This window comes from Chelonia mydas, chromosome 4, assembly GCF_015237465.2.
Source record: "Chelonia mydas isolate rCheMyd1 chromosome 4, rCheMyd1.pri.v2, whole genome shotgun sequence".
Lineage (NCBI taxonomy): Eukaryota > Metazoa > Chordata > Testudines > Cheloniidae > Chelonia > Chelonia mydas.
Window position 1 is genome coordinate 63,047,016 of NC_057852.1, and position 24,909 is coordinate 63,071,924.

The 24,909-nt window shown below is 40.4% G+C and overlaps 1 protein-coding gene across 5 annotated transcripts in view; it reads left to right on the forward strand.

Moving 5' to 3' along the window:
• The window catches only part of GRIA2 (glutamate ionotropic receptor AMPA type subunit 2), a 111,905-nt gene that overhangs the window by 80,679 nt on the left and 6,317 nt on the right, over positions 1-24,909 (forward strand). For all 5 annotated transcript variants that reach the window (XR_006290683.1, XM_043545895.1, XM_043545892.1 and 2 more), the window contains exons 10-12: positions 1,284-1,490; positions 2,441-2,811; positions 7,140-7,338. Coding sequence is in view for 4 of the 5 variants with exons in the window: in XM_043545895.1 (XP_043401830.1) it covers positions 1,284-1,490; positions 2,441-2,811; positions 7,140-7,338 (777 nt within the window). In the remaining variant the exon portion in view is untranslated. The remainder of the gene's footprint in view (positions 1-1,283; positions 1,491-2,440; positions 2,812-7,139; positions 7,339-24,909) is intronic.

The window sequence follows — 24,909 nt, forward strand, 5'->3', positions numbered from 1 at the left end:
GATGTTTATCACTACAAAAGGTTTTCTCTCCCCCCACCCCACTCTCCTGCTGGTAATAGCTTATCTAAAGTGATCACTCTCCTTACAATGTGTATGATAATCAAGGTGGGCCATTTCCAGCACAAATCCAGGTTTTCTCCCCCCCCCCCCAACAAACCCACTCTCCTGTTGGCAACAGCTTATTTAAAGTGATCACTCTCCTTACAATGTGTATGATAATCAAGGTGGGCCATTTCCAGCACAAATCCAGGGAGAAATGTGCTGGAAATGGCCCACCTTGATTATCATACACATTGTAAGGAGAGTCATCACTTTAGATAAGCTATTACCAGCAGGAGAGTGGGGTGGGAGGAGAGAAAACCTTTTGTAGTGATAAACACCCATTTTTTCATGGTTTGTGTGTATAAAAACATCTTCTGTATTTTCCACAGTATGCATCCGATGAAGTGAGCTGTAGCTCACGAAAGCTTATGCTCAAATAAATTGGTTAATCTCTAAGGTGCCACAAGTACTCCTTTTCTTTTTGTGAACACAGACTAACACGGCTGTTACTCTGAAACCTGTTTGTATAGTAGCGATGTCATCTAATTTACACAGCTGCTTAATCATAGATATGTCTTTGGTGAGCAACTAGCTGTTCTGGCTGGAAGATTTTTTTGGGAAAATAAATTGGGGCAAGAAGGGGAAAAATCCCTTTTTATTGTGAACCTATTATATGTCACCAGATTTGCTGGTGGTAAGAATTTTGCTGCACAGCTCTAGTTTATTGTCTGGACCCCCTAAGTATTTCTGTGCAGTAACTGAATACATGTATTACCTAGAGATATTGCAATATTGAGGGAGCCGGGTGAGAGAGGTGGCTGCAGAATAGGGAAGAACCCTTTCAGATTTTACAGTTTTAACAAACAAAACCCCACCATCCACACTCAAAACCCCAAACAAAGAAGAGTAAAATAAACAATATATTGAAGCCTCTTCTCTCCACAGTGTATACATAATCACTGTCAGTGTAATAGGCGTTATTTAAACATCTCTGGGATGGTTATACCTGTAAGTGTTGGCATTTGAATCTGACCATGAAACATTTAATTTAAAGTGTTATATAAGACATGCTGAACGAATAATCAGAGTTACAAATCTAATGACCCAGAACATTTGTGAGTAAGATGGTTTGTATTTTCTTTTTTTCTCCCTGTCTAAAATCAAATATATTTGTATAATAAGTGCACAGTTATCACAGTTGTCTCTTCATTGGCAAGCTAAAATTCAGTCTTTCTGTGCAGGAATCCCCATATGTCATGATGAAGAAAAATCATGAACTGCTTGAAGGAAATGAGCGATATGAGGGCTACTGTGTGGACTTAGCTGCCGAGATTGCTAAACATTGTGGATTCAAGTACAAGCTCACAATTGTTGGGGATGGCAAGTATGGAGCCCGGGATGCAGACACAAAAATCTGGAATGGGATGGTTGGAGAACTTGTTTATGGGGTAAGAAAACCTTCTTAATAATACTATAACTGATGGTCGTGATGTGCGTGTGTGTGGGAGGTGTTCTCCCTGTCATACAGGAAACTGGTCTGACTCATATTTGCTATGGAGATAGTAGCTTGTTTTGATATGAAAAATTTAAAGATTAAGACATGAAGTTTGATTTAAATATGAAAGTTAAATGAGGAGAAAGAGTCTGTATTTTTATCTTTTTTTCCTACAGACACAAGACAATATGCTTTGCTAACATATTTAAGTGCCATAAACTTCGAAAGAGTATGTCTAAAAACTGTAAATGCAGTATAACATACGTATGTAAGGAGAAGGCTTGGAATAGTCCAATCAGATGGTTGTATATATGTCAGTAAGAAGATTTTTCAGCTATGAATTACTAATTAGTTTACCCTCAATACAGCACTATCATGAAATGACTATTATCTATGTCCCTGATGTCCTATTGAGGAGAGGCTGAGGGAACTGGGATTGTTTAGTCTGCGGAAGAGAAGAATGAGAGGGGATTTGATAGCTGCTTTCAACTACCTGAAAGGGGGTTCCAAAGAGGATGGATCTAGACTGTTCTCAGTGGAGGCTGATGACAGAACAAGGAGTAATGGTCTCAAGTTGCAGTGGGGGAGGTTTAGGTTGAATATTAGGAAAAACTTTTTCACTAGGAGAGTGATGAAACACTGGAATGCGTTACCTAGGGAGGTGGTGGAATCTCCTTCCTTAGATATTTTTAAGGTCGGGCTTGACAAGACCCTGGCTGGGATGATTTAGTTGGGGATTGGTCCTGCTTTGAGCAGGGGATTGGACTAAATGACCTCCTGAGGTCCCTTCCAACCCTGATATTCTATGATTCTATTCTTCATTTGTGATATGCAATAGGAATGAAGCCATTCCTTGTTAACGATCACATCAGTTATTATTACCATGCTTTGTTTCCTTTACAGAAAGCCGACATTGCAATCGCTCCATTAACTATAACATTGGTGAGAGAAGAGGTGATTGACTTCTCAAAGCCCTTTATGAGCCTCGGGATATCTATAATGATCAAGAAGCCACAGAAGTCTAAGCCAGGAGTGTTTTCGTTTCTTGATCCCTTAGCATATGAGATCTGGATGTGCATTGTTTTTGCCTACATTGGGGTCAGTGTAGTTTTATTCCTGGTCAGCAGATTTAGTCCATACGAGTGGCACACTGAGGAGTTTGAAGATGGAAGAGAAACGCAAAGTAACGAATCAACTAATGAATTTGGGATATTTAATAGTCTCTGGTTTTCCCTGGGTGCCTTTATGCAGCAAGGATGCGATATTTCGCCAAGGTTGGTTACTTGCCCATTTCAGCTTTGTGCATTTTTGGTCTCAGATGGAGTTTCATGGTGCATATATATTCACTTTCAAGAGGAAACTGGTTACTGACTTCTTTCCCAATTTGTTCAAAAGTCCTTGAAATGAAAACAATTGCCATCGGTGCAGGCAAGTGAAATATTTGATCGATATCCTCCTAACGTCGATCATACATTTCCCCAGTGAACTTATATACACCATGCAGAGGCTGTAAAATGCATAAGGTTCCTGTCATTCCATGCCTTCTTGGAGGGGTACCGTGTTTTTGCTGCATATTCCCATTTTACAGTCAACTGTGCGTCTGGTTCACACCAACTGGAATGGGAAAAAGGGTAACTCACCACTCATTAGCTACAGAAGCAGCACTTTCCCTCCAAAAACCACTTTACATACCATCTCACATATATATTAACCTATCATTTTTCCACAGAGAGAGCTCTAGAAATGAAATAAAAGTAATCCATTTCCTCTAAAGCCATGTGAAGTAGTTACAAACAACTGCTGTGGTTTTACATGGCTCAGTTTTATAGGAATTGTGAAGTAAATTGCTAGGATGAAAATGAGGATCTGATTCATTAAAAATACATACGCCTTTCTTGAGGGATTTTCACGTGCTTTATTTGGGAGAAAAGTAAGCACTTTACTTGCCCCACTTTTTTTCTTTTGCAGTTCATTAAATATTCTATTTCCTTTGTGCACAAGTGGTTGGGGCCTTGATTCAGCAAAGTAGTTTGGCACATGCATAATTACCTTGCTGAATCAGGACCCTACATGAACAATTGAAATATGGCAGTTGGGTTAATGAGAATTAAATCAGTGGAGCCTTCTAACCAGGCTCTGTGAGTTCACCTTCTTCTCAACATCCTAATATAGGAGAGGGGAAGGGTCTGTGTCCTCTGAGTTTCCTGTGTCTAATTACACAGTAATGTATGAATAATTACTTCTGAGCAAAAACAAAATGGAAGATATCAGGAAAACCTCTCGCTGATATGGCAGTTCCCGTGTGCTGTAGCACATTTACTTTTTACCAAGAAAAGCCTATTCTTTGTATTATATGGAGGCTATTAAATATTTTGTTGAATAAATACCTGCAGAAATACTATTTGTGACCATGCAATCAGTCCTCCGCTGGACATTCTATAAAGGAGCATTCCCCATGGCCTGGGCTTGCTTGCTAAAGGAAAAAGGCAGCCTTTCACATTTCTATTGTATGGAAATAAGGTAGCTACTTCTGATTCTGGAGGACAATATGCCTTTGGTGGCCGGGTATGGCTACTCTTCCCAGGGATATAATCACAGACCCTGTCCAGCCAAACGATATATGGCATTTGAGGCTCATCATCTCAAATAATGAGGCAGCTGTATAAATTTCAATCTTTTTCTCTTATCAGGCACCACACTATGAAATTTTAGCTGCATGTAAAGTAAACCAATAGCTGCAAAATTGTTTTTAATGAATCGAGCCCTTGGTAGCTTAACGTGAAAGTTTGATTTAATTTTTTTCACTGCTGAGTACTAAAACATTAGAATTGTTACACCTTGGTTTGTTAAAATTTAAAGACTTTTGTCAAGAGTAAGATTAGCACATTATCATCAAAAAAGGTATATAAAAGTCAGATTATTTTGGAGATGTACTTGGAAGATACAGTGTCAGTACAGCATTTGAGATTTCCCAATTTTCTTTCTAGTCATAATTCATAATGAAAACATTCAATTCTACAATTATCTCTTTGTCTTTCTACTTATGTATTACTATAAAAATAATAAGGCTGAAAGCTATCAATCTGTGTTCTTATACCAAGCCCATTCCTGTGGTTACAGAACAGCCAACAAATTAATTAAAGTAGTGACCAAAAAAAAATCTCTTGGGCTGCTCTTCTTCCCCCAAACTGTAGCGAGGATGACTTAGGCTGTGTCTGCACTAGGATATTTTTGCTCACAGTTCACACCATTGTTATCACCATTTCATTTCCACCAGTGGGAACATTGCGGGGAGCACTAATGCAGACAAATTGCTGATGGGTCCTGGAGTTGTAAATACTGTGACCTGCTCTGAGTATATCAGATCACATGGCATCCCCCTGGAGCCTTGTCTACACTAATGCTCCTACCATGGCTACTACAGGTAGAGCTGAAAGAGTGGTAGCAGTGGTGGGTAATTTTAGCAAAACTTTCTTAGCACAGGAAAGACCTAAGTGAGCCAAATTTTCAAAATGCACATGCACCCTCTCTACCTGCAAATTCCTACCTTTGTACATGCAAAGCATTGTGTGCAAGTTGGATAACTGTGTACACAATTGAGTAATTGGGTGCAGAATCACTTGATATGTAGCTGTTAATGCTCATTTGCTTGTATAAATGTGAGTTATTGTTGGTGCACCACTTTGAAATTTTGGTTCAAAATTATGTTAAAAAGGAAATTGTTTGTTTTACTAGGGATGGATATTATGGGAAAACTCTGAACATAAATGATAACTGAATAGCTTTTACATGGAAAATACCAGGCAGCTAAAGAAACAGTTGTAATGACTTTGGGCTTGATTCTTCTTACAAAGATTATGGGAGTTTTGCCTGCCTGAGGACTGAAAGATTACACTCATATTTCAGTAAATTATTGCCAATTACATATAATGTGAATTTAACATCACTACCATATAATTAGCACTAGTGTTTTTAAGGACACATACTTTACCTTGCAAATACATAGTACTTATCATGTAATCAACTGTTTAATTATTACCATGCAAACAAAGAGCACTGGGATGATTGCTGTGCCCCCAAAAATGTTTTTTTCAAAGCTGAGAAAAAAAGAGGGTTTGCAGAGTAAAGTCTAGGAACAATAGGATGGGATTTCAGAATTTCTCATCTATGGTCCTTTTCAGTAGCATATTCTGGGCTATATCCTGCTATTGATTTTTAAGTAGGGCTTCCAATAAGAGAATCCTGAATGGAGATAGACATTCAGAATATGTCTTTATTACCATTGGATTTTTTTTTACAATAACAATCAAAAACATGATTTGTCTAGAATTGTTTCTCTTTATTTTTGTTCCCAGTTTATAGAGAAAATTTTAGTTTCTAAAATCTCAGAATTTTTTTCTGACTTGATATAGTTCTCATGACTTAGTTTAAATTTGCATTTACACTACGGTAGGTTGCGTGATTGGCGTAATTTTTTTATACGTTACATAGTGCAGATACATTAGCAAAATATCTGAGCTGCAGTTTCACTGGGCTTCCTATGTTCAAATATACTCAGATTTCTACCAAGTTTTATTAAGCACAACTCCAAAGGTTATGTATATCCTAATATAATGTATTGATAGGAAACAATACAGTACTAAAATTGGAAAGTTTAAAGGATAGACTGAAGTTTGACTTTGATGTCAGCATCAGCAAAATTGTATTATATTTTCTCAGTTTTGAAAATCACTGAATTTCTCTAGTAGTGAACTCTAAATTGTTTGATCTATTTTTCTTGAGACCTCTTTTCTTTTCTTGAGCAGGAGATGCAAAACAAAGACCCATAACAGCCCACCTGTTGCAGTTAAAGCGTCAGATTACTATTTAAAACCTGTACTTTTTCTCACCCATTTTACTGTAGTGTCAATTTGATTGTTTCATGTCTATTCCCCAGTTTGCTAAATGCTTGTATTTTCAAAAATAGTTATGTTTATTATTTAGTTCATGAGAATTCACTTGGCCAAAGCCTATTGCAAATAGTGCTGCCCGTTTCTCAGCATAGATTAATTCCTTCTAATTACTGTATGTCCACAGCAGCATAAATCATTGTTTTGTGGATATCAGTCTTTGTCTGAATGTCTGATGAAATTAAGCAATTTTCAGCCATTCAGTTTTTTAAATACATTTGTAGTTTATCTGTAACACTGTTTCATTCATGTTGTTTGATTCCCTTGTCTGTGTTTTCATGTGTCATATACAGGACCTCAAATGAGATGGCATGAAAAGCTTATTTGTTAATATGGCTCACTGTGATTTGAGCAGTTTCATTTCAGGATATTCACATCTCTGAAGAACTGGGGCACTAATTCTCCATAAAGTAAACTCAAGTCTGGAGTCCTGATTTCAGCGAAGTTCACCAGATCTAGTGAAGCTTACAGTCTCACCCAGCAGAACTTTACAGTGAATTAATTTCCTGTTTGATTAGCATGCAGAGCAGCAATACAGGATAACCTGAAGTACTTCTCTGTATTATAATGCATCATTTGCATAAAACTGATAACTTGTGTTCCTTTTAGGACATTCATTTCATTTTACAAATCCATTTCATACTTGTTATTAGATCCCTGTCTGGGCGCATTGTTGGAGGTGTGTGGTGGTTCTTTACCCTGATCATAATCTCATCCTACACGGCTAACTTAGCTGCCTTCCTGACGGTTGAGAGGATGGTGTCTCCTATTGAAAGTGCAGAGGATCTTTCTAAACAAACAGAAATTGCTTATGGGACACTAGATTCTGGCTCCACAAAAGAGTTTTTTAGGGTAAGAATTTATTCTTTCCTAGCTTTCTGTTTTGATCTTAAATAGTCATTCATTCATCTCACTTTTTTCTCCTAGGTTCTTTTAAAAGGTTTGTATGAAAATGTTACGTACACCTCTACTATATCACAAAATTAGGGCATTCCTTGTTTATATGGGGCAAAAGACTGCACCATCGTTTCTTTGTCTAAAGAAATTTAACAATCTGTTTAAAATAAATTTAAAGCGAAAAGTGGCTAAAAGAAGATTTACCTATATAGTATTCCACTGCATGGAAAAAAGCAAGGCCTGAGAGTACAGAACAGCTTATTCCATTAATTTGAGTAGCACAGCAACAAAACATATTTATTTGTATTACAGTAGTGCCTGAGAGACCCCATCCAGGCTGAACCTTTAATACCATACTATATTTTTGTTTCAGAACATATGATACAATTTTTATTACCGTGTCAGCCCTCCAAAAGTAGGTCTCCCAACAGCCTTAAAATCCAAGCTTGATCCAGAAAAATCAAACAAACAGGATACTAGTTTTGCTCAGATGAGGAATGTGTGTGCTGTGTTGTGTCTGTGCTCTCTTTGACATGACTGTGCTTGTGAGATGGCAGTGGATTTGAAGAACTACTCTTTGAAGAAGCCATTGTCCTGTTGTCTTAATTCCTTAAATTAAGGTTCTCAAATAAGAATGTAATTGAATTTAGTATTAATATCCTACTGGAGGTGAAGGGGCAAATTCTGGCTTCCAAAACAGACACTTCAGAAACCCGTGAGAAAGCCACACCAAACCATTTGTATATGAAGATAGTTTCTCTCTGATCCTAGCAATTGAAAAATCATGGGGAGGGATTTTTCTTCAAGGCTTTCATTAGTGACATGGCATAGTAGCAAAACTGTGGGAGGTCATTCAGGATAGTATGAGTTTTCTCTGGATATGTGCCTTCACCTCCATGCATCATTTGTAGGTCCATGGTCAACCATGCGTACTACCAGCTTGCTAATAGTCTGTGATTAGGGGCAGCGCCTCTTCCTGGTGAGGGTGCTGAGGTGGGCCTTAGCCCTGCCTTGCCACTAGGCCCTGCCCCTCTCAATGGCCTTGCCCCTTGTTCCCCTTCCCCCACCCTAAAGCCACACCCTCTGGCCAGGCTGGAAGCCGGAACCAGGCAGTGTGTGGCGCTGGCTGCTTGCAGCCAGTAAAAGCTGCACGGCTGGGGTGACCCGGCTCCAGGGCTGGTAGAGCCATTGGAGAGCAGCAACCGCAGGGGCGGGGCCCAGGAACCGGAGCAGGTCAGTGCCGGCCGCTGTGGGAAGCCCCTGACCCTCCACCTCCCCTGGGCAGCACACCCTGGTGGGAGGGGACACAGGCTGGGAACGGCTCTCGGGCACCATAGGATCCCCACCCGGGCTTACTTTTCCGCTGCCACTGGAGCTGGGCACATGGCCAGCAGCTGCCACTCCCTCCGCTCTGCATTCAGAGCTCCGTGGCTGGAGAGTGGCAGCTGCTATGGGGAGGCTACGGCAAATTTTGGGGTGGCTATGGCCCCCCCACACTCCGTCCTCCCAGTGCCACCCCTGTCTGTGATAACACATTGTACCACATACTGGTAGGGACAGATTTGAAGAGTTTCCTTGGAGAGTTTCAAACTTGTAAGTTTTTATTTGTTTCTGTACCCATATATGTTTTTATCTTAATGTCACAGTTCACATTTCTTTCTCTTCAGAGGTAATAAACAATATAATTGCCCACAGTTATAAGGTACCATATTGCCCTTTCTAAGCCCTTTCTTAAGGTGAAAATTCTACAGAGAAAATATATTAAAAACAATAAAAGAACTTACACACATGCCAGTAAGCTTATACTTCCATCTTCAGCAAGGGCTTTGGTAGGATTCAGTCCTTCAAACCACACCAAGGAGTTTTTCTGTGGTCACAAGTTCATAACGGCTGTAAGCTCAAAACAAGCTGTGAATCTGAGTCACTCCTTTATAGAGTTTGGGCCTTTGATTTAGTTTGGGCCTTTGCAGGTAATCAGCAGACGTTTGCCCTCTCCTCACAGCTTAGCTTCAGATGGTTGGGTTTTTACATAACCAGAGGCAGGGGGTGGGAATTTGTATTCACTTCCATTTCCCAGGAAATCCACTTTACATGTATTGTTCCAAAAAGCTCATTCTTGTTTCCCGCATTGTTCAGTATAGTTCTCTGATCATCAAGGTGCACAATAATGCATAGCCTTTGTATTGAATAGGACTCCAAAGATACTTAAATGTAATTCAATAAGATCTCTCAAACATAATGGAGGAAATTGCCATGTCTGTCATCCTGACAAGCAGCAGGTTTGATTATACTGACTGGGGGGGTGGGAGGTCTATTGGTTAGTTATGGGAGTCAGAAGGCATATATTCGTTTGTTTATTCTACTGCTGATTAGTGTGTAACCTTTTGCAAGTAAATCAGACATTTTTACCTTGGTTTCCCTGTCAGTAAAATGGGGATAATAATTGTTACACACCTTTGTAAAGCACTTTGGGACCCAGGATGAAAGGTGAAGGTTGTTTTTTTTTATTATTATGCTTTGCAGATTTTGCTTTCAAACAATCCACCAAGAAGAGATTTCAGAATGGTACTACTTCATCTTCAATAAAATGTGCCAGTTTATTATTTGCCTTAGAAAGGAGGGAAAATGACAGCGCCCAGTGTGCATAGAACATACATGACACACAATCCTTACCCACAGTCCTTAGACCCCTTACAGTCTAAGTAGGCAGACAATACAAATTCTGACACATATACCCCAGGTGACCCAGAGAGTGGAGTAAATCACAAAGCAGTGCAGTATTTTCACTCTTGTGAATTACTGCTGCAGCTAGAGCTAGCTGAACAATGGAAAAAACAGTTCTTCTTTGAGTGCTTGCACACGTCCACTCTGTTGTAGGTGTGTGTGCACCCCGAGCACAGTTGCTGTAAATTTTTCCCTGAGTGGTATCCGTTGGGTTGACTCTGGCGCCCTCTGGTGTTGTGCACTGGTATAAAGGGCCCAGCTGACCCACACTCCTCAGTTCCTTCTTACCGCCCGTGATGATCGCTGCAACTGCTCTCTGTGCTAAAGCAAGCTATTCTCAGTGGATTTTGTTTCCTTCATTTTTTCTGAATATTTGTATACTTATAGTGTAAATAGTTGATACTTAGATAATCTAGTTGATACTTCTTCATCCATTAGCAGTTTTTCATCCGTTCCTGAGGCTGAGGCATGCCTAGTCACCGGGCTTCAAGCCCTGTGCCTCATGCAGCAAGGCTATGCCTTTGAGTGACCCATAGTCTAGCTGTTTACAGTGCTTGGGTGAGGCTCACATCAGAGATTGCTGTCAGATCTGTTGTGGTTTCAAACCCCCTATGAAGAAGGACAAGGAGGCCAGGCAAAAATTCCTATTCATGGAAGCAGCGGTCAGACCTTCCTCCAAGCTGAGATGGTCGGACATGGCACCAAGTAGCTCGGTGTCAGTGCAGAACACTCCAGTCTCGGCACCACTCACCATCCCACTGTTGAGAAAGAAGCATAAGAAATGGGGGACGTTCCCCAACTCAGAAGAAGGCTGGGCATGGGGAGCAGAGCAGAGTGCGACATAGATCAGGCCACTCCTCTTCCTCAGCTTCACAGGTGGCACCATCAACTCTGGCCTGCATGCAGGCTCCATTGAGTCCAGTCTCGAATGAGCTGTTGGCACAAGAAGGTCATCACAGCACAAGAGCTATTGTGGTGCTGTTCATTCCAGAGGCATTCACCGCAGCCAGGGACCTAGTGGTGTTCTCGGTACCACGGCACCAGCAGTACAAAAGTCAGTGGCATTGGTGCTGGTGGGCAGGAGAGAGCACATAGTCCCAACTGCCATCCAGTTCCAGGTCTCGTGGTATCATCCAGAGGGAACCTGTCCCTGATGACAACGGCGCAAGCTTCCCCGCCGCGGGACTGATCTCCAGCACCAGTGGGAAGCACATCTCCAACCACAATTCCACTCAATCCACCTCGAGGCTTCTTAGCTGTTGGGAGCACTGAACAAACTAGCAGATCTCCTCAACAGGTCTTTCTCCATTCACGACGAGTTTTCCCTTCACCTGGACATCATGAAGGTTGTCTTCCTGCAAGTGCAATTTTCAGCACATGTATATAGTCCCTGAGTCAGAAAAAGCAAGTGCATTAATCTATCACTATTAAGCAAAGCGCTTGCATATATACATAGGTACCAATGCTTTGCTGAATCAGGGCTTGAGACGCAAGTTTTGGAACCATGGGTCTTTAAGTCTGCTTTGCAACTTATTTTCTGATCTAGCTCCCCCTGGAAGTATTAGGACTGCTGAATATTCTGCTTTTCAAAGGTCTATACTGCTACAGAAGTTGGCTAGTAGCTTGGCATCAGAATGCCTTCAAATTTGGACATGTGCTTCTGAATTAACTGAAGTTCAGTTCGAGCCTGTGCAGTGATATTGAGAGATTCAAGCTCATTTAAAGCCTTTCTTACTGAATTCAAATGCTGCGCAACTGGTTGAACACCATCAATCCTTGCAGACCATCTAGTTTTGGACATCCCATGCAGTGAAACAGGAAGATATTGCATTAGAATTTCCCAAATTTCCTTTGTGAACTGCTACTGAAGGGATTGTATATTTGCTGAACAGTTCCAAAGTAAGTAATTGCCTCCTTGCATGATTCAGCACAGTCAACACCGACAAAGTTTAGTGTGTGGTTTCCACAGCTAGAGAAAATACAGTTTGAATTATGCTCAAGCAGAACTCCTTGTACACTTTTGTACTTCCCAGCCATATTAGATCCTTTGTCATAGGCTTGACCAATGCAGACTTGAAAATCTAACTTAAAACCTTCTAGAATTGCTAGTACTTGAGTAGCAATTTCTTTTCCAGTTTTTCTCATGAAATTATTAAACAAAATAAACCTTTCTTCAACTGAAAATTTTGAGCTGTCTACAATCTTAACATATTGAATAACCATAGTAGTCTGTTCCTTGTGAGAACAATCTGTAGTGGCATCAACAATGATTGAAAAGTACTTGGCATTTCAAATCTCATCAAGAATTGTTGTTTGTATGAATGACCCACATAGCTCAATAAGCTCATTTTGTATGGGTGGGGAGAGATAATGAACTTCCATGCACTTTTGACTCTCCTGTGATTCTCGAACAAGTTTAACATGTTCTGATAAAAGTGGGTCATATTTGCTGAGGAGCTCAACTATGCCTAGAAAGATTTCAGAGTAGCAGCCGTGTTAGTCTGTATTCGCAAAAAGAAAAGGAGTACTTGTGGCACCTTAGAGACTAACAAATGTATTTGAGCACAAGCTTTCGTGAGCTACAGCTCACTTCATCGAATGCATCCGATGTAGCTCACGAAAGCTTATGCTCAAATACATTTGTTAGTCTCTAAGGTGCCACAAGTACTCCTTTTCTTTATGCCTAGAAAGTTTCCATTTGCATGATCACCAGTACATTGACTGGAACCGAAGAAAGCCAGTCCCCCCTCAGAAAGAAAAAGGATGACATTCAGAATGCTCAAGAAGTTTTTTCAAGTTATTAGTTTCTGTAGAGAGTTCAGTCAAGAATAAATTCTCAACTGAACTTTCAGCTGATGCTGCCCTACTGGCTGATTTCCATGCAACATAGTTTTCTTTGTATAATGTTGAACTCTCATCTGATGGTTTTCAGTCTTTCAGTTTCCTCCAAGCTCTGTTCATGCTCCATCCTGACTGATCAGAGAGAACTGATGCATTTGCAGCACTTCTGTTCAAAATGAAGCAGGGTGCACAGTACAGAGACTGTTTTTCCGTATGCCAGTATAACCAGTCTCTTTTGCAGGTCTCACCATTTGGAACAGTTTTTGTCAGCAGATGAGTAGGGAAAGCATGATTATCAGCATCTCGTGGAATGTTACTTGGAATTTCAAAACAACTAATTTGAAGAAAAGATTGCATTTGGGCAGCATTACTCTTGTCAATAATTCCAATGTCAGTCACAGTCAAACCTGTAGTACTCATGAATTGCTCTTGCTGCGTAAGATCTACATCTTCCTGTTGCTGTTGAGTTTCTTGATCGTACACAAGATCTTCTGCTGCATCTGTTACTGTTGGCACATCTCCTTCTTGACTACTGTCCTCGTGTTCAGGTACTGGCATTGAAATATCACCTGTTGCAGTTGCGGAGTTTTCATTATCTGTAGCATTTTTTGTTGGGTAAGGTGTGTTTTCCAGTGGTTTGAGAAATCAAGTTATTGGCTTTGAGCTTTTAGCTGCTGCTTCACTCAGTTGTCTTCACCGTCTCTTTCTTGCACCACTTTCAAATCATGTCTTCATAGTGATATATCTGGTCAATATGTAGCCTATCCACACTTGAAATATTCTGCTGTAAATATGTAGCTTATCTACACTTGAAATCTTCTACTGTAAACATGTACACAAATGCTGAATGGTATACAAATGCTAAAAAGACTTAAAACGAAGGAATACTAATTAAGAACACAAAATGAAATAGTCAGACAGATTATTATCCTTATCACTGAACCAAAACTCAAGCACACAAGGTATAATGTAACAGGCTGAGCTGAAGACAAAGGGATGACATGTATGTAGTAAATACAGACACGGATACAGACAGAGAGATAATGTCCAAAAATTTCAAATGTGTGTCCTCGTGAAACTCACTGTACAAGATTGTCCTCACAAAAAAGTTCACCTTGAATCTGGGCCTATAGACGACGAAAGCCTATGAGGATGGCCAAGCTACCAAGCTAGGGCTCAACCAACCAACTAGTCACCTCTTTTAGCTACCATATGAAGAAGATGATGAGGAATTCTCACACATAAATAATTCCTTAGTCAACTAGATGTAAAACTATAAAGACACTAAAATGTAACAATTCTCTACCTTTTGCACGCACTTGATCCAGCACCAGCCACTAGTAGTGATTTGTTTATATAATCAGCTGATCTGAGAGGACACGTTCATCACAGTCTAATCTTGTGTCATCAGAACCGATATATTTTTATTAATATTTATGAAAAATGTTAACTCTTTAATATGATGAAATCTATATCAGTTAACAAAAAAAATGTGTTTTACCAAATCACATCTCTTCTTTGCTTAAATTTGCAACTCTAAGCTGAGTGTCTCACATTGTGGTCCGATAGGGATGTGCATAAAAACCAGTTGCAAAACTTATCAAATGCCAAAAAATTAACAAGTGTCTGAATTTGAGGCGCCCTTTGAGCTTGAGGCCTAGGCCAAATGGCCCTCCTGGCCCTGGTGAGAAGTTAGGAGAACATTTTCTGCCTGCTGCTTTAGGCAGTTTCAGATCTAAAATAAGCTTACTACCTTTGCTGGAAATCAGCACACCATAGTGAGATAGTGTTACAGCTGGGGTTTGGGTCGCCAGACCTCATGGTAAGAGCAGGAGTCTGAGTCAAGAGACACTAACCTGAGTCAAGAACTGGAGATGGCATCAGAAGTGGAAGTCAAGATCAGGAGTTGAGCCAAGGGTCAGAGCCAGACTCAGACACCAGGGGCAAAAATCAGGAGCAAGATGGGAGACAGGTACATATCAGGAAAGCATGAACAGGAGCAAGTCAGGGATGCAAGTACCTATGTATATGTTCAAGTGCTTTGCTTAATAGTGATAATTTAAAGCACATGCTTTTCCGAATCAAGGACGCTATGCAAGTGCTGAAAATTGCACTTGCAATTTTTGGGAGTGCGATTTTGGACCACCAGGTTTTTACATGTCCAAAACTTAGATGCGTGGATGCAGATTAGTTTGCAAATGAAAAACAGAGTTAAAGATTTATAAAGTTAAAGCATTGAGCAGGAAAGTAGGGCTCAGAAGTCAGAAAAGAAGGCAGGGTCTGATGTAGTACCCAGCTAGGAATTCACCCAGTTGCACAGACAATTTGTTGTGCCTCCTTCTGGCTCAAAAAGTCCTACCAGCTGCAGATAGAGCAGAGGCTGTTACTGGATCAAGGGAGGTCACAGGGTGAAGGGGATTCCAACAGTGCTGTCTGCTTCTGCATTAAGGCAAGCAGGAGCAGCATGCAATACACAGACATACCAATGGCAGAAAATCAGGCGTGTGGGAGTACTTTAAAAAAACTGAGGCACAGAGAGGGGAAGTGACTGCCCAAGGTGATCCAGCCGGCTAGTAACACCGCAGAGAATATAACCAGCTCTTCTGAGTCCCAGTCCAGTGCTATCTCTAACTAGGCAACACTGCCTCTACAGTAAAATATGCCCATGCCAAAGCAGTGAGTGTGAAGGGTCAGCCGGACTACAGACATGTGGAACAGTGGTGAAACCATTAGTGTACACAGGTCAGCCTTAGCAGCAGCAGCAAACACATGCATCAGTATGACATGATGTGAGTTTGTTGGATCTGAGAAACAACACTCTGCCAGGAATATGCAGGTGAATCCACAGTTACAACAGAACAGTGGCAGATAAGCTTTTCTGTTTTCTCTGGGTTTGTGGCAATGGGCAAAACACAAAGAAAGCAGTGGGTAACAATGGTTTCCCATAAATGTACCAATTTGTATGCTAGTGATGAAGTTTACCTACAATAGAATAAGAATGTGGACAGGGCTGTGATTTTGCACTCCATATCATCTCCTCTCTGTCAAGTGGAGAATGCTATCCAGTGTTTCTGGGCATGGTGATGCAATGGAATTCCACCTTCCATGTGCTGGAGTGACTCCATGAACAGTGTGCAACTACACAGCACATTTATCTCCATAGTTCCACCGAAATCCAGAGAGATAGCAGTCTTCATTGTGCCCCACTGAGTATCCAATATAAGCGTTCTGTGTAACAGCCTGAGGCCCTTCACTGATTTCTCCAAGCTGGTCAGTGGATGTGATGTCACATTAGTTAAGAGACATGATGTCTTACCTTTGGAAAACAAAATCATGTCTGTGGTCCAGCAATACAAATAAAATCATGATAAACCAGGTCTACCTCAGCACAGCAGCAGATGAATAAAGAGACGTAAAGCATGAATATTATAGAATGCAAGGTTAACATTCACTTTGAACATTCCATTAAGCTTTTGTTGTTTTCATGATTTCTACCTGCTCAAACCCTCATTGAAAACAAATACAAGAGGGGCACAAATCTATCCAAAGTCAATTCATCACAGATATGTTTGGTGATATTTGCCCACTTTGTTAATCAGATATGGGTACAACTGATGTGCAAACTAAATTGGTCAGTGTTTTCATTTTCCTTATTTGAAATTGCATTTATTAATGAGTGCAAAGCAGAAGTTACTTTGAAAAGAAAATAAATTGAATGCCGACAGCAGTAATAATAATAATAATTTACAATCCAACATTTACATAAGGTTTGTTTAAGAGGTTTTTTTATACCAGCTGCTGTTTCAGTCAGCAATATGGCAAAATGAGGACCAATGTGTGTGTCAGTCCATCACTTCCAGCAGTTGCAATCATTCAAGGGACAGATTATTTCCATGCTGGTACCCAGAATAGAATAGCAAACAGAATTGCTGCATAATAAACTTGTAAGGAAATGCAGCTCAGGGAATGTGTTTGATTATGCACAACCACAAGGTGCTTTGACTCTTAAGGCATTCTCTGTATTATATTTAATCCTTTACACTGTCCTCATCACAATAGGATCTGAAGATCGTACAAAAAACAGTAGATCCCCAAAATCTGAGAAGATAAGAAATGTTTTCTAAGGGCTGTTGAAATACCAGCGGAGGATATTTTAAATAGCACATGCATTGCCAGGGCTAGGTTGTCTCTAGTCCTAGATGACCATGCAAGAGAATAAGAGGGCATGAGGCGGTACCTTATTCTCTTGCACAGACCACTTGTACCATGGTTTTCAACATGAGAAGGGAAATAGGCTCTGAAGAGCAGGATGGCATGGGATGAGATGGAGACTTGATGGAACCTTATTCTGCATATCTGTGCTGGCATAATGGGGGACATACACTGTGCCATTTCTAGGTCTGGTGGAGTTTACTTATGCCTCAGAGCAGCGGGGAGACTGGGAGACAGATTTGGAACTCTCTGAGGCTGGGTTGGGGCAGCACAACTACATGTGGAGGCTGTAGTAGTACAGTGTAGACCCCTATGAGTACAGAAGATGTGCTGATGATCAGTAATAGTTCTATTTTTTATTTTCTGTGGTTTACAGAAAAGTCAAGTGAAATAAGCAAAAGTGTCCAATACACCCTTAGAAAGGGAAACATAGATCACCAGATCTTTGAGCTATCTACCCCTTTGCTAGGAAAAGGGGGTTTCACTGCCCAGTTCAAGAAAAGGAACAGCAGTAAAGAAAATGTTAGATGAGGAGAGTGCCAATGTCATCTGCCTCTTCAAACATTCTTTTATTGATTTAAGCAAGTTTGGTTTGGTTTTGTTAATGTTTGACGGAGGAAATAAAAAGGTGTTTTAGCTGAAATAAAAGTGAAAGAAGATGTGATGGCTGAGGTGCTTTGGTATTTGTACATTATTAATCACTAGGAAGAAAAAATCTGAGTTTTCTTTGGACTGGAGTATTCAACTTGTCCCATTCTGAACTGTGCTCCCTTGTGTTGCAATCCCAGTGTAGAAGTACACATTTTATATTAGAAATAAATACATAGAAATAAATGTATAGCAGTGCATTCTGCACTTTTCCCCCTCGAGTAAAGTGTCTTGTTTCTAAAAGCGGCAAAGAGTCTTGTGGCACCTTATAGACTAACAGACATATTGGAGCATGAGCATTCATGAGTGTATACATGCATCCCATGCATCCGACGAAGTGGGTATTCACCCACGGAAGCTCATGCTCCAATACGTCTGTTAGTCTATAAGGTGCCACAGGACTCTTTGCCGCTTTTACACATCCAGACTAACACAGCTACCCCTCTGATGCTTGTTTCTAAAAGTTATTAGTGGCTTCAGATATGGTTTCCCACGTATGATTTTTTTTCTCCTTCATGTTATTCAAATACTTTTTAGCAGACAGTGTTGTGTGGCCAAAGGTCAGAATAATACAGGTGCACATCCCCAAAATGCTTATCTAATTAATATTTCATAAAGTTTTAGAAAACAAACTTCCAGACATCTTTTTCTACAGTATTCCAGCTGTTATTAAGCAGAGTCTGTGTCTGATTCAGGAGGCAAATGTTAGCATAAATTGGTTGTGTGTGACATTACTGTTACCCTAGCCAAAAGTGGATTGTGCTGTGGTTAACATTTAATAGTCAACTGTGCTGGATACTAGTGAGTGCACAGGAGGAAATACTCTTCAATTTATGACAATCACATAACATCATAGTTTGAAGACTTTCATAGGTGAAAATGACCAAGCATATGTATGAAAACAGTGTAACAAAGTCTCATTCGTAGACTTGCAACATGTCTGTAATATACAGGTCCCTGTATCAATAGAGTTATTTTAATAAAGTTACTGCAGGAATAATTTAGCCTATTTTTATGTTAGCATATCTTGTCCTGTCAATGTTTTTAACAAATTAAAAGAAAGCTGATTTTCTTTACGGCAGAACTTTGAAAACAGTGGGTTTGAACTGGAATATCTGAGTAGAGATAAGCTGTGTGTTATGTACCTATGTTGTGCAGGAGGTCAGACTAGATGATCAGAATGATCCCTTCTGGCCTTCAAATCTGTTAATATGATCTGGGGGAATTTAAATTCTGCTGAAACTGAACAATATGAGGCTCAGAAATTCAATAAAGCAAAACTCTCATAGAAAGGCACATCAACTAAAACCTTTAACACTGGTTAAAAGGTTTTGAACTTTTTGCTTAACACTTATGTTTGAATATACCTCCTTGAATGTTCACCACTTTAAGACAGGTGAAGATTATGGTCAGTACTTCATCAGTCCATGACTTACATATTTACAGTCCTTTGTCCCACTTGTCACTTTTTTCAGTGTATGCTCTTGTAGGGAAAATGCTCACCAGCTCAATGGGGTATTGGGTTGTGTGTTCTTCATATTGTTTCCCCTCGATCTTGCTAGAGATAGTAACTTTGTAGAATGACAGTAATTCAGGCAGGTGCTAATAGTGAGTAATGCTCAGCCCTATGCTTTATTTGGGGGATGTTATATGTATAAAATCAGGAAATGGCTGAACACTTCTGGTGACTCTCTTTCGATTTGTAGAGGACTCTTTAAGATTTTTATTAAAAGCAAAGCCAGGACAGCATAACCTCAAAATCCACAAAGTTCTGCTGTACTTTTCAGTTTCTCCTTGGAATATTTAACCTATTTTCAGTAATATCCATTAACTTGAGATACATTGGGGTGAAAAATATAATACCGTTCCTCTGTTTATAAGAATTACTGATATGAAAATCAACTGCATATGCTGATCAAAACCCGTGGGACAAAATCATTCCTATACTAACCATGCTCAAGTATTGTGCATGTAAGAATCAAACAATCTGCTTATAAGAATAATTTTGGGGCAAACTGACTACATGTAATATGATGATCAATCAAGTGCAATGTCATGTAATAAGCCAGTAAAGCTGGTTTGAATTTGATCACATATCTTGTAGCATATATAAAATATAATCCCCGTGTAGAAAAAACAAATTGTGCCATTTATATGTGAGTCAATATGGCAGGAAAAAGAAATACACTTTCTGCAGATGAAAGACACCACCTTCTGGAGTCCAGTGATAGGCTTCCAAAGACCAGACAAAGAGATGCAGTTCAGAAATTGAGCATTCCACAAGCTACATTATCTAAGATTCTCAAGGACAGGAGAGCAACATACAAAACAAAGGAGACAGAAAAAGAATACCATCAGCAAGGCACCTATGGTTTAGGCAGCGCTTATAAAGTGGATCAGAAGTGCCCCCCGCCCCCAACTGGACAGTTGGTGATGCAGAAAGCAGAAGAACTGGTGGCCCAGGGCATTACTGACTTCAAGGCCAGAACTGGTCAGTAACCAAGAGGGAATTGTTTTAAAGAAAATGCATGGAGAAGCAGAAGACAGACATTAAATCATGTGAAGAATGGTTAGAAAATGAGTGGATCGAAATGAGACATAACTTCACTGAAGAAGACATTTGGAATGCGGGTGAAAGTGGAATTTACTTTCAAGCCCTGCCTGATGGAACTCACCTTTAAATCTGAAAATAAAAAAAAAAAAAGGGAAAAAAGTCTAAGGAAACAATTACTGCTCTGTTCATCTGTTCCGTGACTGGTAAGTAAAAGGATCTTTTCACCAACAGGAAAAGTCAAAACCCATGATGTTATAAAAATGTGAGACATCTTCTAGTTTGCTATGCTGCGAATGCATCTGCCTGGATGATGGGGTATCTATTCGGTGAATGACTGAAGGACTGGGATTGAAAGTTGGGTCAGGAAAGGAGAAAAAATTTGCTACTTGTGTACAACTGCACAGCCCACGTGATGAAAGATGTAGCACTGAGGAATATCCTACCTGAATTCCTACCAAAGACCACAACTTCTGTCCTTCATCCATGTGATCAGGGAATTATCAGAACCGCCAAGGCGTACTTTCACAAGCAAATAGCTCACACAGTATTGCACCACATTGACGATGAGAACAACAAAGCTACCTCTGTGGAAATTGCCAGGAAGGTCAGTCTTTTAGATGCCTTTCTAATTCTTGCAAACGCTTGGTCTGACTTCGATGCTTCAACAATCTGGAATTGCTGGGGAAAAAAAGGAGGTCTGGTCACAGCACCCATTGAGGAAGTAATTGTTGAGCCACCAAAAAACTCAGTTCACACAAATTTGAAGAGTGGCTAGACATCGATGACAATGCTTTTGTTATGCAACCTGTCTCTGATGAGGACATTGTGAGTGAGATCCGACACCAATTGGAAGTGAAACCTGAAAACAATGCAGTGGTGGACTCTGATAATGGCGAGATAATTGTCTCATCCTTGATCCAAATGAAGGATGTAATGAAAACTCTGACAAAAGACCTATTGTCCAGGGGCTTCAATTATTTTAACTTCCTATGTCACCTTGAAAAGGATGGTGTGGATCATGCAATGACTGACCCAGGGAACACTGGACAAGTTGGTAATCAGTGGCTGTACCACTGCATTGTGCATGCACAGTGCCAGACATGCCACTCCAGTGACAGACAGCGACACTCTGAAATAAATATTAATGTGAGTCAATACTGTTATAAATATTGTCTTACATTTATATTTATGCTATAAAAGTCAATGTAATGCACTTTCATATGTTATGTTTGTTCCAGTTCATTTGAGAGATTTTAAAAATTTGTATCTTTGAATCTTTACCTAAAGAGATATATAGTTCTGCTAAGTTACACTTTGTTTAAAGTTATAAAATGTTGTACAGTCTTAATAATTGCCTTAATAAAAGCACCAGCTAAATGATTTGGTGATTAAAAAAAAACAACATGTTGCTCAGTTAGAATGTTGGTATGGTTTTTTCCATGTTGAATATGTTTAAAGTCTACAGAATTTAGTTATGGTAAATGAGATGTTTCTCCATTGGATAAAAAAAATTGGTGGTTTAAAACATAAAAGTCAATTTCATCCATGTCATCTGCGTGTAAGAGTCAACCACTTATAAGAAATCATCTGAGATGGATAAAAGGAGTGCACTGTACCATATAGCAGAGCTCTTCTTGACCTGCTGCTCACAAACCGGGAAGAATTAGTAGGGGAAGCTAAAGTGGATGGGAACCTGGGAGGCAGTGACCATGAGATGGTCGAGTTCAGGATCCTGACACCAGGAAGAAAGGAAAGCAGCAGAATACAGACCCTGGACTTCAGAAAAGCAGACTTTGACTCCCTCAGGGAACTAATGGGCAAGATCCCCTGGGAGAATAACATGAGGGGGAAAGGAGTCCAGGAGAGCTGGCTGTATTTTAAAGAATCCTTATTGAGGTTACAGGGACAAACCATCCCGAGGTGTAGAAAGAATAGTAAATATGGCAGGCGACCAGCTTGGCTTAACAGTGAAATCCTTGCTGATCTTAAATACAAAAAAGAAGCTTACAAGAAGTGGAAGATTGGACAAATGACCAGGGATGAGTATAAAAATATTGCTCGGGCATGCAGGAGTGAAATCAGAAAGGCCAAATCACACCTGGAGTGGCAGCTAGCAAGAGATGTTAAGAGTAACAAGAAGGGTTTCTTCAGGTATGTTAGCAAGAAGAAGAAAGTCAAGGAAAGCATGGGCCCCTTACTGAATGAGAGAGGCAACCTAGTGACAGGGGATGTGGAAAAAGTAATGTACTCAATGCTTTTTTTGCCTCAGTCTTCATGACTACTGGTGAGCTCCCAGACTACTGCACTGGGCAGCACAGCATGGGGAGGAGGTGACCAGCCCTCTGTGGAGAAAGAAGTGGTTCGGGACTATTTAGAAAAGCTGGACAAGCACAAGTCCATGGGGCCGGATGCAATGCATCCGAGAGTGCTAAAGGAGTTGGCAGATGTGATTGCAGAGCCATTGGCCATTATCTTTGAAAACTCATGGCGATCGGGGGAAGTCCCGAACGACTGGAAAAAGGCTAATGTAGTGCCCATCTTTAACAAAGGGAAGAAGGAGGATCCTGGGAACTACAGGCCAGTCAGCCTCACTTCAGTCCCTGGAAAAATCATGGAGCAGGTCCTCAAGGAATCAATTCTGAAGCACTTACACGAGAGGAAAGTGATCAGGAACAGTCAGCATGGATTCACCAAGGGCAAGTCATGTCTGACTAATCTAATTGCCTTCTATGATGAGATAACTGGCTCTGTGGATGAGGGGAAAGCAGTGGACGTGTTGTTCCTTGACTTTAGCAAAGCTTTTGACACGGTCTCCCACAGTATTCTTGCCAGCAAATTAAAGAAGTATGGGCTGGATGAATGGACTATAGGGTGGATAGAAAGCAGGCTAGATTGTCGGGCTCAACGGGTAGTGATCAATGGCTCCATGTCTAGTTGGCAACCGGTATCAAGTGGAGTGCCCCAAGGGTCAGTCCTCGGGCCAGTTTTGTTCAATATCTTCATAAATGATCTGGAGGATGGTGTGGATTGCACCCTCAGCAAGTTTGCAGATGACACTAAACTGGGAGAAGAGGTAGATACGCTGGAGGGTAGGGATAGGATACAGAGGGACCTAGACAAATTGGAGGATTGGGCCAAAAGAAATCTGATGAGGTTCAACAAGGAGAAGTGCAGAGTCCTTCACTTAGGACGGAAGAATCCAATGCACCACTACAGACTAGGGACTGAATAGCTCGGCAGCAGTTCTGCAGAAAAGGACCTAGGGGTTACAGTGGACAAGAAGCTGGATATGAGTCAACATTGTGCCCTTGTTGCCAAGAAGACCAATGGCATTTTGGGATGTATAAGTAGGGGCGTTGCCAGCAGATTGAGGGACGTGATCATTCCCCTCTATTCGACACTGATGAGGCCTCATCTGTGTCCAGTTTTGGGCCCCACGCTACAAGAAGGATGTGGAAAAATTGGAAAACGTCCAGCGGAGGGCAACAAAAATGATTAGGGTACTGGAACACATGACTTATGAGGAGAGGCTGAGGGAACTGGGGATGTTTAGTCTGCGGAAGAGAAGAATGAGGGGGGATTTGATAGCTGCTTTCAACTACCTGAAAGGGGGTTCCAAAGAGGATGGCTCTAGACTGTTCTCAGTGGTAGCAGATGTCAGAACAAGGAGTAATGGTCTCAAGTTGCAGTGGGGGAGATTTAGGTTGGATATTAGGGAAAACTTTTTCACTAGGAGGGTGGTGAAACACTGGAATGCGTTGCCTAGGTGGAATCTCCTTCCTTAGAAGTTTTGAAGGTCAGGCTTGACAAAGCCCTGGCTGGGATGATTTAATTGGGGCTCAGTCCTGCTTTGAGCAGGGGGTTGGACTAGATGACCTCCTGAGGTCCCTTCCAACCCTGATATTCTATGATTCTATGATATTAGTGTATTCCCTATGTTTGAATCTATATTTCTTTTCAATATATAATCATATATTTCCAAACATTTCATCTTGGAATAATTAAAATAAAAATAGAATAATAACTAGATGGTATTTTTCCACTTATATCAATATTTGATTGTTTGCAAATAAGTAAGATTCATTTATTCTACTTTACTAGTTGTAGGTAGCAGTAGCAATTTCTATCCTTTTTGTAACATGGAAGGTCAAAAATATAATTCTACAAACCATATTCCACAGCTGAAGTTCTGCTTCATGTAATATCAGATCACATTTTAGCACAGTTTTGATAGACTATGGAGCTATTTCTGTAAATGACATAATAACGACATCATCCCATTTTAAGAACAAAATGGAGAGGTTATCTGATGTCCCACAAAATGAATAGATAGTTAATTAATTTGATAAAGTGCTGCATAATTGAATTTCTTAATGAATATCATTGGAAAGAGCCCTGTTTAATTAAGGCAATATTTTACATGTAAATGGGGGGTGTACTTAGCAAAACGAATAATTTTGATAGTTATGCTTCCCAGTGAAGACATGATATTCCCAAGGCACTTTTTAGCTTCTGAGAGATTTTCAGGTCACGTTTTTTTTAATACA